Genomic DNA, 18,245 nt, shown 5'->3' on the forward strand with positions numbered 1-18,245 from the left:
CTGCAACGCCACAGAAAGGTCAAGAAGTTGGGACTTGGTTATGACAAAAGATAGCTGTGGATCTAACATTACCTCATCTTGATATGTTTTTGTCATATGTTGAACATTCCTGGATGGCTTTTGCCTGTATAAATATATTACTATCATCTCCAATTTTTCTGATCACTTCAAGTAGCATTTCTTTTGTTCTTGCCCAGATTGGAAAGAAAAGCTTCTTTGCTGTTCAGAATGCCATGAGCCATTAAATTATAAACAGGTTCGTTAGAGTCCATTAGTACTCTTTTAAGGAAAGAAATACCAATTGCAATGTAAAATATGGGATAAATAACGAAAACGGGAAGAAAGGAGTTAAGGTGTAATTTAATGTCTAAACATCAAAGAACTATAAGCCAGTTAAAAAATTAATTTCATTGGTGCCACCCTGATGTTTAGGTTCCAAAGTTTAAACTGAATGAGCTGCTTATTGGTTTGCTTTACTGTATTGGTCCACTCAATTTCAATAAGCATTTGCAATACAGTGTTGCTTGGCTGCATATTACAAGCACCATAAGAACAGTAACGGATTAATAGAGGAATCATTTAAGAAAAATGATAAGTGATTATTTTATGTATTTTTGTATGATCATTTACGTATATTTTAGTGTGTTTCTAGTTAAGATAGAGTTGAATAATTAGTTTTATAGTCAAAAAGTTGCTGTAAGAAAGTTGCATTTCTATCACGTTAAGTGATAAAAATTTCATGTTTTGTAGGTTTTAATGTTTCAACCATCAAATAAAGTTACAAATGGATTATTTGCATAAAACTTGATGATTTGAAGTATATTTGAAGTTGATATGAAATACAAATGATGATATAATGAAGAAACAAGAAGAGGAAAGATTGGAGGACATGACACATTTCGATAATTTGGTCATAATTTGAGTTACAAAGATTGGATTGAGATGACTGTTCATTTATTTTGAAGCTAAGATAATGCTCTACAATTCTCATGTGAGATATCTAAATCCAGTTCTCATGATTTCATAATCAAATATCTGAATTACTGAAGCAAGTTTCTATTGCAATGCTTTCTGACCAATTCTCAGTATTTTGATCATATCTTAGCATCCACACTTCCAATTGACATGGTTCTTGCGCCATTGGAAAGCTATCTCAGAGGTAAATTTTATGTTTAGAATACAAGGTGATTCAATCATTTTCATGGGTTCAAATATAGGGGAAGAAACTATTTCTGACAAGGAATGGCTGGAGTCAGGTTTGGAGGCAGAACGGTTGAGAAGCTGGTTGGAATTTGTTGCCGAAGAAGAAACCGGCTCTCCAAAACAATTCTTGTCTAGGGTCTGGTTTCTCATTCGAAATGCTGCTATACAACTTACACAACTTGTGCAACTTGTCCAGTTTGATGCATCTTTCTTCCTTTCACTTTTGAGCTGGAAAATTAACTTGATGGCAAGGTTCAAAACTTAAGACAATCACTTTTGTCAATATTTAGCAACTCTCATCATTGGAATCAACTTTTAGCAACTTTTGTGGACTTTTTGGAAGATTCTTTTCAAGTTTTCACATTGGAGATGAAGGCTTTCTTATGTGTCGGAGAAATGGAAGTTTTGGAAACTTGTAGAGGATTCCTCTATAAACAGGGGCTTGTTGCTTTATTTGGGAGCTAAGCTTGGAGAGGTCAAGACACTTGTTCACTTCAAAATGTAGTCTTCATATTTCTTAGTTTTTAGGATAGAGTATGATAGTTTAGATAGTGGTGCATCATCCACTCTTGTGAGTAGCTAGGCAAAGTTGAAGAAGAAGAAGAAGATGGAGGAGATGAATTCATGTGATAAGGGTTACATTTATTTCCAAACTCTTTGTCTTTTGTTTTGGATTCTATTGTTTAGTTATTATACAAGTTTGGATTTTAAGTTCATTATGTGTTGCTTAAGTATATTCCTAGAATTATGAATAAACTTTCTATATCTTGTTTGTGATGTTTACTTGGTTATTTGATACTATGATTTTGAACAAATTATTTAGCACTTTTTCTTAGCTAATCATGATTAATTGGTCATTAGTAGTGATAATCTCAAGGTGTTAGATTTAAAATGAGATTCGAAATTTAACACTAAGTGCTAAAGATAGAGAGTATACTCACAAGAATAGAGATGCACTTTTATGGCCTTGGTATCATTGTTCCATGTAATTTCATAGAAAACATAAACTTGTTGTTAATTTCATCATCACAAAAGTAGGTCTAGTTTAACTACAAGTATAGTTGATTCACTACGAGAGTAGATTTCATATAGACTAGGAAATTATGTCATAACTAGTTAAGGTAATAATATTCGTTTAATCAATAGTTTTCACTTGCAAGAGTAGTTAGTAAATCCATAACTCTAGGAATGTCTTTGTTATTGTTTTTATTACTTTGGTTTCATACTAGTAGTATAAATTTACTTGTTTTACTTGACATAGTTTAAATAACAAAGGGGTTCGAGAACCGTCGATAATTGACAATCTTCCCTATGGGATTAACACTTATTATGTCCTATACTCGATAAATGATCTGTATACTTGCAGAAAATGAGGTAATTATGTTTTTAAAATTTGGTGTGATGTAAAACCTCATAAAAATATTTATTTTTTTTGGAGGGGATATATCTCCAATCCTTATTAACTATCTCAACCTTTACATGTTTGAAAACTAAATTACATCTACGAGAAGAAGTTATTACTAATTTGCTATATCTGATATTCAAATTTTTTTACTAAACACATGAGTTAGACGATGAATCAACTTCTATAATTTTTCTTGAACTACAGATTTATTGCCCCTGATCCTCTTTGAGGTTTTTGAGCTTTTTTTTTTTTGCGTTTAAGATTTGGCTTGCACCCCGAAAAAAGTGCTTAGAATCTTGCAATTTCAACAAAAGGAATATGAAGTATTTGTCATTTTAGGGTCAACACAGGAGCAAATCTACAGTGGATCCAATAAAGAAGTCTTTTTTTTTATGTGCTTCCAAAAATAATAAAAACAAGGGAAAACTATAGCTAACAAATGTTTACAAAAGAACCAATAAGTCAAATAAACTGTAAAGGAAAAAACACTAAAAAGGAAGGATGATTTCTTAACACCCTAATAATGGCACTGTACAATATCCTCTCTTGTGATGGAATAGCAGTGTTGATGGAATGGTTTTCGCCGGTGCCTGTCTGTTAGTCGAACGCCCAAAGCCTATAGACTATTGGCGCCATTCCACCAATCATGTAGGTAGTGAGCACAAAAGGAAGCAAAAAGATGCATATCAAGATCCATTTACAGCCATCTCTGGTGATGCGTTCGGTATCAATGGGCCATCATCTCCATGTTGTCCGTTATCCGGAGAACCACACAAGCCATCTGTAAAGCACCTAGGAGAAACTTCTTCTTGGTCAGCAAGATTGTCCACATCTGAGCTCTTCCCCTAGTCATAAGAGCCTTTATACCCGTTGTCTTCACGATTTGCTTCAAGCAGTTGTGAGAATTCGAGAAAATTATGTGTATGCTTTGCATTTATTTTATTTTATCTACTTTGATATTAGAAATATTACATATAACGAATAAATGCTTAAATTAAATGTCTAATTAAATTCCTATAAATTTGAGAATTTAAAAAATATCCTAGAATAGTGTAGAAAAATTTTATGAATTAAATAAACATATGATAGGCATATTGCAAAATTGTGTCATTTGAATTTATTATATAGTTGAATAAGTTACATGACTAATTAATTTTTCTTAAAGCCAAATGTGTGAAAATCTACTAGATCAACGTAAGAAAATTTTCCAAGGACATACAAATTAGAACAAATGAAATTTGAAGTCAATGTGTTAAAAAAAAAATTATTACAGACCATTAGCAAGCAAATGAGCTAGAATTGAAAGACTAAATTAACCTTGGAAGAAGGATAAACTACCATGCGGCCAAGAAGGCATCAGAATTCTCAAACATGAAACCGAGTGGAGGAAGGGTTTGGAGAGTTAGTCACTGATAGAGCAGCTTTGAAGGGTGAGCACCGAATGAAAAATTTTACCACCGAGTAGTATTTGTTTCATCTGATCTTTAAGCCTTCTAAATAAAGGCAAAACTGAAGAGAAACAGCTGCCAATAATCTGCTAAGTCCAAGCGGTGATTGAGCGGAGCAAATAAGAGTTGGCCTGCTAGCTGGGCGGTGGAACATTTGCTGAGGCAGGAGTGACCGAAAGAAAGAGGATTCAGGTAGCATTGTTGTCTTTCTTACATTAAAACTCTACAAAACAACCGAGAGGAAATAACTAGACAGCAGGCTCATTATTTAGGCGGTGATCAGAGGAGTGAAGCAGGCAGCTTCTTTTCTTTCTTTCTTTCTTGCATCTTACAAAAACAGGATCGAGGGTGAGAAACTGAGTGTGAGCCAAAAAACGATTAGTAAGCTGTATCACCAGCTAAACAAAGACGAGAGAATACTGTCAGAGGGCAAAGGAAACTGGAGCTCAGAGTGAGGAACCAGAACCGAAAATTTTAGCAGCCTGCAACATCGAATTCTTAGGAGAAAAGGGTAAGAACCTGCACCTATTTTCTGTTTATTCGGTGTAACTGGAAAATCACATGAGCTGCACGAGAACTTAGTAAAGAAATGGACTCTTCGCAAAGGTGAAATTCTGTTTTGAAGGAAATGAAACTGTCGGATAGAAATGGAGGAAATTGAGAGCTGTAGTTTGAATTGCAGCCTATAAATGATGAAAATTTATGTAATAACCTCTTAATCATTTAGTACACTTGAATACGCATGCTGTGTGCTGGATTCTAGCCAAGAAAAATTAAGTTTTGTTGCAGGAAAATCTTGTTTAGAAACTGATAACTCGCTGGAAGAAAATTCTGCTCTCTAACCGAGAGACAGGTACTGATTGTGCAGCTTGCTATCAGAGAAAGATGGAAACTGTTAAGAGAATATAAATATTCTTGTAGATAATAAATTAGTAAGGGTATACTTGTAAATAGTTTGTTAGGTTTGTACTCCTATAAATACTAGTTGGTCACTCATAATACGGTGACTAAATGTTTTCCTCCAAAAATACCTATTTTCATGGTATTAGAGCAAAAGTCCTAGGGTTAGAGTTAAACATCTAACAAAAGTCTTGTTCACGCGATACTGTTCATCATGTTCACACGGCACTGTTCACGAGGCACTGTTCATCTTGAGTTTTGACCCTTTCTTTGGTTTGAAGTGCTATTCGCTATGACTGAAAGTTTATCAAAAGGTATTGTGACGTCCACTAATATTATGCCAATGGTGATGCCTCAAATCACAAATTGGAAGTTGAATGATACTAATTATCAACAGTGATCAAAAGCCGTTAAGATTTATCTGACAGGCTTAGGAAAGCAGCAATATCTCATAGATGACTCTCCTATGGAGGACCACAAGAGACTACTGTGGATTCAAGAGGATACCCAAATTCTTGGAGCAATATGGAATTCTATAGAATCACGAATTGCTTACATGTGTTCTCATTGTGAGACAACAAAACAAGTTTGGGATTATGTCCGGTTATTATACTGCAGTAATCTTTCACGGATATATGATATTTTTTTGGAATATTTTCAGTTGCAACAAGATAACAAGACAATAACTGAATACTTTGCTGATCTTAAGCGAGTTTCAGAAGAATTAAATGATGTAATGCCTCTCTCAAGTGATATTACAGTTATGCAGAGGGAAAGAGAACAAATGCTTGTGCTCAAATTCTTGGTTGGTCTCAAGCCAGAATTTGAACTAATCAAATCTCAAATTTTAGCAGGTGAACAATTACCATCCTTTGTAGAGGCGTATGCTCGAGTCTTATGTTCTGCATCTAAGGACAATGCACAGGGTGATGGTGCTCTAATTAATGAAAAATCTGCTTTAGTTGCTAACAACAATCGGATAGAGCAACTTAATTTTGGACGTGGCTCTCGTGGAGGAAGAAGTAGAGGAGGTCGTGGGGGTCGTGGAGGTCGAGGCACCCGTGAGTGCACTCATTGTGGTTTGAAGAATCACACTCGTGATACTTGTTGGGATTTAAATGGAAAACCACCTCGGTTTGCTAATGCGGTTACCACTGACCAAGCTGAATCAAGTTCTTCAGCACAAGGGTCCCAGAAGACTTTTACCATATCCGAGGAAGATTATGTCAAATTTCTACAGTACCAAACTGTAAATCACGCATCTCTTTCCTCTGTTTCTTTAGCACAAAAAGGTAATGCTATGGCTTGTCTCTCCACATCCTCTAATTTTGACTCATGGATCATTGATTTCGGAGCTACTGATCATATGTCAGGTATCTCTAGAAATTTTTCTAATTTTCAAGAGTCTACTTCCTTCCCTCATGTTACTTTAGCTGATGGATCTACAACTAAAGTTAAAGGACTAGGCACTGTAGAAATTAACCCATCTCTTCCGCTGTCTTCTGTTCTTTACGTATCCAATTTGCCTTTTAATCTAATGTCCGTTAGTAAGCTTACTAAATTTCTACAGTGTTCAGTTACTTTTTCTCTTGATTTTGTTGTCATTCAGGATTTGAAGACGAAGAGGATGATTGGTGGAGGGCATGAGCACAATGGTCTTCATTTTTTCAACTCTAATGGTCCGATTGCGTGCCCTGCCACTGTTTCTCCTCTTGAAATTCATTGTCGTTTGGGTTATCCGTCTCTACAAAATTTGAAGAAGTTGGTTCCTACCTTGAGTCAGTTGTCTTCATTAGAATGTGAATCTTATCAATTAGGAAAACATCATCGTGTTTCTTTTGCCCCTAGAGTCAATAAACGGGTTTCAGAACCCTTTTTGTTAGTTCATTCTGATGTTTGGGGTCTTAGTCGAATTACTTCAAAGTTAGATTTTAAATATTTTGTAATCTTTGTTGATGATTTTTCTAGAGTTACATGGTTTTATTTAATGAAAGATCGTTCAGAACTATATTCCATTTTTTTGTGCATTTGTTACAGAAATAAAGAATCAATTTGGTGTGCCTGTACGTATACTTCGCAGTGATAATGCGAAAGAATATTTTTTCACTCTTTTTGATACTTTTATGACTAAATCCGGTATTCTTCATCAGTTCTCTTGTTCTCACACTCCACAACAGAACGGAGTTGCTGAAAGAAAAATTGAACATTCAATCGAAGTTGCTCGAACACTTTTGTTGCACATGAATGTGCCTAAACACTTTTAGAGTGATGCAGTTCTAACTGCATATTATTTAATTAATCGCATGCCATCTAGTATTCTTGGAGGCCAATTACCTCATTCTATTTTTTTTGCTCATGAACCTGTATTTAAATTACCTCCTCGTATTTTTGGATGTGTGTGCTTTGTTCATCAGTTTGCTCCCGGCGTGGATAAATTAGATTTTCGTGCTCTTAAGTGTATTTTCTTAGGATACGCATGAGCGCAAAAAGGGTATAGATGTTACAATCCAGTTTTAAATCAATTTTTTACTTGTGTTGATGTTATTTTCTTTGAATCCATTCCATATTTTATGAAACACGGTATGCCTTGTGAGTTAGACCAGTGTTCCTCTTTTTCCTCTCCTGTTTTACCAGCCCCTTTCTCTTTATTACCTGAGTTATCTAGTCCACCAGATTTTATAGCTCGATTATCTCGTCCTAATCTTCAAGTTTATTCTCGTCGTTCCATGGTTGAGAAAGTTCCTGATATGCCACGCACTTCACCAATTAACTCTCAATCTTCAAATCCAGGTATGACGCCCTCCTTTGAGTTAGATCTTTCTATTGCTTTACGCAAAGGTAAGAGGCATTGTACTTTTTATCCCATTTCTAATTTTATTTCTTATTTTCGTCTCTCAATGTCATATTCTTTATTTTGTTACTTTCCTTGATTCTATCTCTATTTTTAAGTCTATTACCCATACTCTTAATCATCCTGGTTAGAGATTAGCTATGCAAGCAGAGATGTCTACTTTGGAACAAAATGGTACTTGGGATCTTATCCCTTTTCTTTCTAGTAAGCCTATTGTTGGTTGTAAATGGGTGTACACTATAAAAGTGCAGTCTAATGGTTCTATTGATAGATTGAAGGTTTGTCTGGTAGTTAGAGGATTTACTCAAGTGTATGGAAGAGATTACTTAGAAACATTTTCTCTTGTTGCAAAGATTACCTCGGTTCGTCTTCTTATCTCTTTGGCAGCAACTTATAATTGGCCATTGCATCAGTTGGATGTGAAAAATGCATTTCTACATGAAGATTTGGAAGAAGAGGTATATATAGAACAACCTCCTGGCTTTGTTGTTCAGGGGGAGAATTCGCAGTTGGTTTGTCAGTTGAAAAAATCCTTATATGGATTGAAACGGTTTCCGAGGGCTTGGTTCGGCCGGTTTAATAGTGTTGTCATGGAGTTCGGTCTGACAAGATGTGGAGTAGATCACTCTGTATTTTATCGGCATTCTAATGCTGGTAAAATTTTATTAGTTGTTTATGTGGATGATATTGTGATTACAGGTGATGATGTTGTGAGGATCCAGAAAGTTAAATCCAATCTGCAGGCAAATTTTTAGACAAAAGATTTAGGTCATCTACAGTATTTTCTGGGTATTGAGGTAGTTCGGTCTAAATATGAGATTTATTTATGTCAAAGGAAATATGTACTCGATATGCTAAGTGAAGTTGGGATGTTAGGTTGCCGACCTGTGGATACTCCTATGGATCCTAATGTGAAATTAGTAGGAGATCAAGGTGTATTATTAGATGATCTTAAGCAATATCGAAGACTTATAGGTAAATTAAATTATCTCACTGTAACGAGACCTGATATTTAGTTTGCAGTGAGTGTTGTGAGTCAATTTCTTGGTACCCCAGTACTAGTCATTGTAATGATGTTATATGGATTCTCAGGTATCTTAAGAGTGCTCCTGAAAAAGGGTTGTTGTATCAAAATCATAGACACACTGATGTTGAAGGATATAGTGATGCAGGTTGGGTTGGTTCTGCTTCAGATCGAAGATCGACCACATGATATTGTGTGTTTGTTGGTGGTAATTTAGTGTCGTGGAAGAGTAAGAGGCAAACAGTTGTCTCCAGATCAAGTGTAGAATCTGAATACCGTGCTATGACTCACAATGTGTGTGAGTTGGTTTGATTGAAGAGCATGTTACTTGAAATTGGGTTTGAGCATAAACAGCCTATGAATTTAGTGTGTGATAATCAGACGGCTGTTCATATTGCGTCTAATCTAGTGTTTCATGAAAGGACAAAACATATTGAAGTTGATTGTTATTTCATTCGAGAAAAATTGCTTGACGGAATCATCAAGACATCTCATGTACCGTCTGTAGATCAATTGGCTGATTTGTTTACCAAGAGTTTAAGGGGTTCTAGGGTGAAATACATTTGTAACAAGTTGGGTGCTTATGATATATATGCTCCAATTTGAGGGGGAGTGTTAAGAGAATATAAGTATTCTTGTAGATAATAAATTAGTAAGGGTATTCTTGTAAATATTTTGTTAGGTTTGTACTCCTATAAATACTAGTTGGTCACTCATAATATGGTGACTAGATGTTTTCCTCCCAAAATATCTGTTTTCAGAAACTATAGCTAGGAATGTATGAATTACGCCTACTTTAAATATTAAAAGACTGTTAGCCGTAGAAACTTGCAAAAGTTGGAACTTTAAGCTGAATTTATTGAAAGAAACCTGATGAAAATCTGTTAGCTTCACACGAGAGAAATGGAGCTAAGAAACATTAGCTATCTTTTGCAATTTGGCTTTTAAACTTTTTCATTAAGCTGTGATGTGTTATAAAACATCTTAACTTCGTCAAGCAAGATAGAAATGAGTATAAATTGAAGTGAACACTGAAGGAAAGATGAATGTAAGCTGCTGCAGATAGGTTGGCCGAGAAAATGAGAATGGAATATGTAACTTGTTGTTGATATTCTGGAAACTCTTACTAATAAACACATGAGATATGTGTAATCTCTTATCTTAATAGATAGGTGCCTTGAACTGGTAAAACCTTAGAGAATTCTAGCTAAAACTGGCAAGGAAAGCTGGTGCAATCTGTTAGGATGCCGAGAGCAAGGAAATTATCTTCTGACCAATTTTCCTCCAATTTCCAACACTATAAAGCTTCATAGATGATAGTCAAAGCTGCTCCGTAGATTAATAACTATGTTTGGCACTATGAGTAGAGTTAAACTAAGGCAAATAAGGAGGAAAGCTGTGAATCAAACTGCTGAATTACTTCTTTGCAGAGAGAGAGAGGGAAGAGTTTTGATCAGTCTTTCCTTTGGGTTTAGCTACAAATTTTCTACGTTCTGTACAAGGCTGCTTTGTAGATTAATAAATGTAATTAACTTGTCTAGTTGGGACATGAGAGTGAAAGGAAAGATTTGAGGGAAACATACTGAATATTGGACCGATAAATTGCTAGAAAGGCTAGTTAATGGTTGCGATTGAAGATGAGAAATTTTGTATATGATGTGGTCAATCGACATGCTGAAATTATGAGTTATTCACCTTGAATGAAATGTATACTAGGTGACTAAAGTTTAAGCAATTAAAAAGTGGAGTTGTTGTAGGTTAAGGAACATTTGAGCTAAAATACTGTTTATGCTGACCAGATGAAGGGAGAAATGAAACTTTTATGGAATCTTAAAATTTAAGCTAATTCATTGTGGAACTCCGCTTATGAACATTTAAGAAATTTAAACAAGAAAACTAATACGTTTATGCAAAACTTAATAGACAACTTAGAATTTGATTTGGAAAAAAAAAGAAGAGAAGGATGAAAAGTTGGTTTATTTTAACTTTAAGATATAGAGTGAGAAATGGTTTAATCCTAATTTAAATATTTATAAATCATAACCTTAGAAAATATGTATATTTCTTGGTTAAAATGATAAAGTAAATAAGTTTCGAAATGAAATGTAGAATAAATATTGAATATATTATATTTTGTATTTTAAAGTCAAACTTGATTTTAATAGTTCAAATAATAGGGTAATAAATAATAAATGAATATCTACAAATTTTATATTTACTTTGGACTTATACACTTATCCCAGGGAATAGCTGTGAGCCAGGAAACAAACTCGAGACTCAAGAGTAAATTATTTGGATATTTGGTGAATGTTTTTGAATTTGTGTGTTTAACTGTTTATGTTTATTTAAGTGAAATTATGTGATAAATGTGCTTATTATGGAATATTGCTAGTGATTCATTATAAAGTGTATCTCAATTGTCCCCCGCCTTCAAAGTCGGGGGTGTACTTTATCACACTCGATTTAGTTGAGTTTGAAGGTTGATAATTGACCAAATGTTACTGTAAGTGTGCATGAATGTAAGTCGTATGTGTACTTTACTGCATTGGCTGAACTGGGCCCCAAAACCCTCTGTTCTACGGATTATTCGAGCCAGCAAAGGGTTTGGTCGGATAGGACGGAAGCTTTGGATAACTATTTCGGTATACTCGAGTATTACCCTAAAATTGGGAGATTATTGAACTGATTATCGAATGTAGGGGATTGTTTATTGTTTTGGAGGATATAAGGAGGTGAATTGGCGGAGTATGCAATGATATTGAAATGAACGTATCACAACACTGAAATGAATGTACACTGATATTGAAATAACTCTCAGGAGGAGTTTGTATACTTTTGAAACTGACTATACAGTGAAAAGTGCCTCTAATGCGAGCACTGTATCCTTTTAAAAGTGAATGTTCAGTGAAGTGTTCCTTAGTTGCTTAATTTTGTTATTGGCTTATCTAGTTTAAGTGTTTATTGATTGTCGCTTGCATGGAAACCTCACTAAGCTATAACTCAACCTTATAGTTTGTTTTCCTTACAGGAGTTGGTAGTCGAGAAACGAATAAGGGAGCTTAGGGAGTTAACATGAATTCTTTTGTGATTGTAAATTATCTAGTATCATTTCACGGCTGACGTTTTGTATTAAACTTAGCATTGTAAAAGATTGGAACATGTGGTTTTAGTATACCACAATGTTATCTCTGAAGTTAATGTAAGATTAATGAGAGTTTATCAAATGTTATCTCTGAAGTAATGTGATTGAGTGAGTGCTAGCGAGAGCCAGGCAGGCGATCTGCTAACTTCTAGGGTATGCCCTAGAAGGAGGTGGGACCGTCACAGCAGTGCTGATTGTTTTCTTACCGGGTAATACAGCTTGACTTAGGGTTGAGCACAAGGCAACAAATACACCTTCATTTGGCTTTGAGCTTTTATGTGATCGCTGCAACCGGAATGATTCTACTTCATCATCTTCACCAGAATTATCTGCCGGTTTTCTCGATGGTGGTTTGTAATCTTCATCATCTTCATAGTCAACTAGCCCACCAGACCTTGTAGAAGGATAGGTTGTAGTAGAACCATTAGGCAAATTGTGTTGGGATTGTTCTCTCTTTCTACTTGGCATAGATGCTGATGCTGAATCTTCTTCATCACTATCGTCATTGAAATAATCTTTCTCTTCCTTCTCAAGAGCACGATCGTCAATTCGTTTTCTGGAGTCTAACACATTAGTGTTACTTCTCAATCCAGCGCTTTCAAGTGCCTGTTCATATTTAACCTTCAGCGAACGTATTGATGGCAAATTATCAAATTGGGCTAACTGTTCCCAGAAAGAATCAACTAAGTACTTCAACAATATCTTCAGGTTCTCCTTTCTGATATACTCGAAAAGTTCCAGAACGGCAGAATTGAGCAGATTATAACGACTGCCATTACTAACAAAAGCATCAACAATTGGTTTCAACAGGTTATTCTTCACAATATGAGACAACAGATGTTCATCATTGCGTGAAATAAGAGTTCTAATAAATCTAGCAGCAGCTACTACGAGGTACTTTTCTCTTCGGTGTGTTAGAAGCAAAACTTTATCAATCACACTATTGAGAAGAAAGTTGCATTTTATTCTACACGGGTGGTGCAAAACGTAAAAGCAGAGCAGATCACAAATGTTTAATAATATTTCTGGCTTGGCACTAATTTGATTTCCAGTTTCTTCATCTGATCTCCCAGATTTACTGCCAGCTTGAGCAGCGCTATTAGGTGGGCATGAGGATGTTATGACATCAATCAAATGATCCAAGTGCTTCTCATAGAAGATGTCGATGATAGACTCTCTCTGTGATCCTGATGTATACGAATCCAAAAGATTATGAAGAATTTGAAGAAATTGACAATGCATGTCAGCTCCAAAATCTGTGAGCATACCCTTCACTAAAAGCCCAAAAAGAGGGATCCCTTCTTGCCGAGTTACATAAAAACGCAAAAGGTTTGGATCCTGATTTAAGAAAAGAATGAGGATGTCAGTCCCAGTTAATATGAGCTTTTTATCTTGACTCTGCAGGATATCAGTTATGATCTCAAGTATGTTTTCTTTAATCAGATCCCGATATAGCCGAAGTTGCTGCACTATCTGTAAGCTCTTACTTAGGGAACAAATCTCATGCAAGAAGAGTACCAAATTTTTTTTTGATTCTGCAGAAGTTGAACATGACTTCAATCTTGCAAATAATTCTTGAATGAAGGTGTTGCCATCCTTTAACAATGAGACAACAGTTGCATTGTTTGAATGAATTATGGAATTAAGGCTTGCAACCGTAGCCTCGTCCAATACTATAGGCTGAATGACATCCTTGAGATAACCAACTCTGTACGTCTGATGAATTTTTGAAAGAGCCACGGGATCCTTAATAGGTATGGCCTCCTTAAAGACCACATTCTCTTTAAGGAAATTTCGATGATGAACATGAGGTACATCAAGATCATATTCGAGGCATCCAATTATATCCATAATGTATTCATCACCAAAATTATATCATAGATCTGCGTGCTATTCAGCAAAATAATTCCTCGGACTAGTTTGAAAACCATGTGAAGGCCATCAATGTTTTCCAAATCTTCACAAATCCTGAAGAGATCCATGAGCTTCCTAATAAATTCTAGATCATGTAGTATGAGATCTGTAACACGCAACTGATCAGCAATCCCACTTCCAACTATAATCTTTAGTATTAAAGGTAGTGTAGACAGCTCAACTGGAGGCAACTCCCGCAATTCACTATTGACGTTATGGTATGTCTCGTTGCTCAAGGTATTAAAGTGCATGTTCCTTTGCACATTACATATGTTGTCCCAAATGTAAGAGCAACCAGTTGTTTCTTGAAAGCTAAAGGCCAATTCTGTCGCATACTCAGGATCCCTCCAAGAAATGATTGTATCTTCTTGTTTGCGGTAGATGTCATCTGAGCTTATCCGGTGCAAAAGTAATATTTCATTATCTTCTTCATCAATAACAAATAAACCTAACTCTTCCGATCTCTCTAAATAATCAACAATAACATGCCCAGTTCCTTGGTCATCCCATTTACCATCATCATTCAGCCGACAAACCTTAAAACGCTGCATCGAATTGTTGGTGCTGGGGGATTTCTCCAGGGCACCCATAGACATGTTATGGTGTGATCAGATTACCCAGGATTTAAGAAAAAGAAATTGATGTAATAGTAAATGCAAACTCCAAGATCAGGAAATGGGGTTTTATTATATTAATAATTCTGCAAAAAACTATTACAGAAACAGAGGAGATGGAATAAGAAGAGAAGGGGAGAAGAATGAAGGAAACTTGGTGAGGGGAAAATGGAAACGCTCGGCTGAGTATTAACCAGTGCAAATTGCCAAAAAACCAAAAAGTCCAATGATAGCAGCAATTTATCCTACTTATACTGCGTCTATTCCAACCAACTTCCAAGGCTCCCAATACAATCTAAACACGTAGCCTTCTTTTACTCAGCTCACTCCATGACAAAGTCTCCCCCTTAAACAATCCTTGTCCTCAAGGATGTCAAACAAAGTTCCAGGCTTCCAAACAAAGTTTTCAGATTGATATTTGGCAATTCGCAGCAAGCAAGTAGTATAAGAAAATGACAAAGCTTGCTGATTCTTCTGAGATTGATCTTCCATAAGCATGTGCAAAAGAAATTTAGCCGCCAACTTTTGCATAACTGAAACAAAAGAATCAAGTAAAGGAATTGGGAGTTCACAAGTTTGATGGTCAACCAGGCCTTGTGGCTCCAAAATGTTTACAACCTTTAAAGTTCTAAATTGCCCATCACTCCCAAAGTCAGGTCCTGGAATTAGTTTTAGCTGAGCAACAAGAGCTGAAATTCTAGAAGTAGCACCACCAACCATATATAACCTTTTAAGAGCAACTTGATCTGGATAATGCAAATCAAGGAATTTCTCTACTGCTTTAAAAGGTCTTGCAGGTTAGCATCAACACAACCAAGCAAGGTTAGAAGTCCTGCTGTTACTCCTGGATTTGAAACAGATAGGAGAATTCCTATGTAGCCATTACAGGCCAAGCCAGCTAGAAATTGCAGACCAAAGTACCTATTTGTTGGCTCTTTTAATTCCAAGAAATTAGCAAGTACTGATATAGCTTTCACTGGTGCATGTACCTGTATGATATCCCTATCTTGAAACACTATTGCTGGTAATATGCCGTAAACCAATGTGCTATTATTCTTACTAAAGTCAATTTGACTACACCATAACAAAGATTGGGAAGATTTCTCATTAAGAAGTTCACTTTCCCCAACCTCCATAATCACAATTTTAGTTTTGTGACCACATATAGCAAGAGTAGAAAGTTGCCAAATGGAAATGCGGACACCATAGATAACTGTTGTACACTTCTCTACTTCTCCTTTCTGTGGACATCTTCTTTCAAGCAATTTGAAGCTGCACTCCTGTACATATTTCAATTGTCCATTGCTGAAGTTTTCAAGCAAGATAACCTCACCGGGGTTGAACACGTAAATGAATGCATTTGCATCTTTTTTCACCCCAAGTGCATTGTTTTTCACTATCCAAAATGAAGACACAGAGCAGTACTCATCCACAGCAACATTAGGATTGCAGTCCTTACTTAATTTAGGCAACCCTTTGATCAAGCAAACAAGGTGTTCAACTATTGCTATGTAAAATATACCTTGCATCGATACCGCACCAATTTTAGAGTCATTACAGTCTTTGTTCATTGCTATTTTAGTATTGCCCCCAGGATCAAATATCAAGTCATCAAGTGGTCTATTTTGTTATGAAGGAACAATATTGACGGCACCATCATGCTTTTGTTCATCATTATCCATTTTCACAAGTTTAGATGATAACATAGATTTTAGATATGAAGAACAGTTTCCAAACTGATAACCACTACAGGATAACTGATTCCAATTGATTTTCACCTCAGTGAACTTTTGCTTTACCTCATAGCTGACCCAAGACCGATTTCTGGGACAATGGAGAGGTGAAGCAGAGTTAAATATTTCCTTGTCTATAGAGCCTTGTTGCCAAGCTAGCTCCCCTATAAACAATTCATAGCTAAGCCCTTGAGAGATAACACAATCGTTGTGAGCCAATCTATCAAACACTTGGTTTATAGCATTTTCTTCTTGATAGTCCCTTGCTGATGTTTTATGTTGTTTCTCCTCTAAAAAATCCATTGGAGTCCTTTCACACAATTCATCAAACATGTGGCTGACTACACTTTCATCCTTCAAGTTAGTGATTATATCATTATGTTCAACCTCTATAACCTCATTTTCTTTCATAAGCTGCTCTCCTTTTGGTAAATCAAGAGTAGAATCATACTTCTCCATTACGGCTCCCTCGATTTTTGCTCAGAGATATGCTTCATTCAAAATCTTGGGTGGATTCCTAAATCCCTTTAGCTTCATCTGGATATTCCAATCAAGCCCAAAGCTAAAACCATCAATAAAGTATTCCTCACTGAGTTCTGGTTTCAAAGCCAACATCTTGTTTCTCCACTCTTCAAATTCCTCATAGTACTGTACTACGTTAGTTATTTGTTTAGGCATCTTATGCTCCACCAGGAAGTAATTCGGCATTTTAGAGATTTGTTCAAGGGTCTCCATATATATATATATGTTTTGGTTGGTCAGAAAAGAGATGAAGATGGATAGGGAAGAAGGTGAATCAGAAGTGAAGGAAAAATTAGGAGGAAAGATTTCTAATCAAGCAGCCAAACCCAGACGGATCGTAGCTGCTCTGATACCACTGATACGGTGTGATCAGATTACCCAGGATTTAAGAAAAAGAAATTGATGTAATAGTAAATGCAAACTCCAAGATCAGGAAATGGGGTTTTATTGTATTAATAATTCTGCAAAAAACTATTACAGAAACAGAGGAGATGGAATAAGAAGAGAAGGGGAGAAGAATGAAGGAAACTTGGGGAGGGGAAAATGGAAACGCTTGGCTGAGTATTAACCAGTGCAAATTGCGAAAAAACCAAAAAGTCCAATGACAGAAGCAATTTATCCTACTTATAATACAATCTAAACACGTGGCCTTCTTTTACTCAGCTCACTCCATGACAAGACAGCAATTTCTTCGCTATTGGCGAAGTCAAAATTCACTAGAAGAATTGCTGCTTGGACTCAACTATAGCAACCGATGCATGTAGCTCGCAAAATTAGGGTTTTGATTAAAAAAAATAATGAACTAAATATGTCAAAAGATTAGTAGCTATTTTGAAAATTCAACCAAAATAAGATTAACGGTTGCTTTAAGCAAGATCAATTGGCGAAAACCCTCACTTCCATGAACAAATGAATCTTCGATACTTTTTCTTTGGGTTCTTTCTCCCTCTAAAACGTTTAAGCTCTGGCTTTGCTTTGTTTACTCTCTCTCTTATTTTTATTCCTTTTCGTGGGAGAGTCCGACAAGATTAATCCTAAACTAATACCTAGCAATTCTGTTTACGCAGAACAATAGTGTATGTAATGCAAGGACAAGTAGAGTTGTCTATGACAAAACTGATTAAAAAGCCTTAGTAGATAGATTGGGAAAAAGTACTAAAATAAATTGCAAGCAACCCATATTTCAAAATATACTCTTTGTTAGACACAATGGAGACAGAGAACTTTGATGCAATAATTTTCAAGCATGTAAACAAAAGCTCTCACTGGGGGCACAAAAGTTAAGCCAGTTTAATAAAATAGATCTTAGTTAAAAGGTAATTTTTACTTGAGAGTTTCATACTTTAATTCACCCAATGTTCCACAATCTGTGTTACCAATACCATACACACTGCATGAACTTGTTACAGTGTTAATATGTTTTTTGTAAAGGAACTTCTCTCTCATTTTCTGTTCCAATAGTTATTAAACCGTTATATATTCCTCATGA

At 35.7% G+C, this 18,245-nt stretch overlaps 1 protein-coding gene across 1 annotated transcript; it reads right to left on the reverse strand.

Annotated features, from left to right (window-relative positions):
• Window positions 1-12,114: 12,114 nt before the first annotated feature.
• Window positions 12,115-14,483, reverse strand: LOC113771364 (serine/threonine-protein phosphatase 4 regulatory subunit 3-like). Its single transcript, XM_027315952.1, is given in 2 exon segments — window positions 12,115-13,844; window positions 13,847-14,483. Coding segments are annotated over 2 exon segments (2,367 nt in total).
• Between the last annotated feature and the right edge of the window lie 3,762 nt (window positions 14,484-18,245).

Source organism: Coffea eugenioides, chromosome 5 (assembly GCF_003713205.1).
Source record: "Coffea eugenioides isolate CCC68of chromosome 5, Ceug_1.0, whole genome shotgun sequence".
Classification (NCBI taxonomy): domain Eukaryota; kingdom Viridiplantae; phylum Streptophyta; class Magnoliopsida; order Gentianales; family Rubiaceae; genus Coffea; species Coffea eugenioides.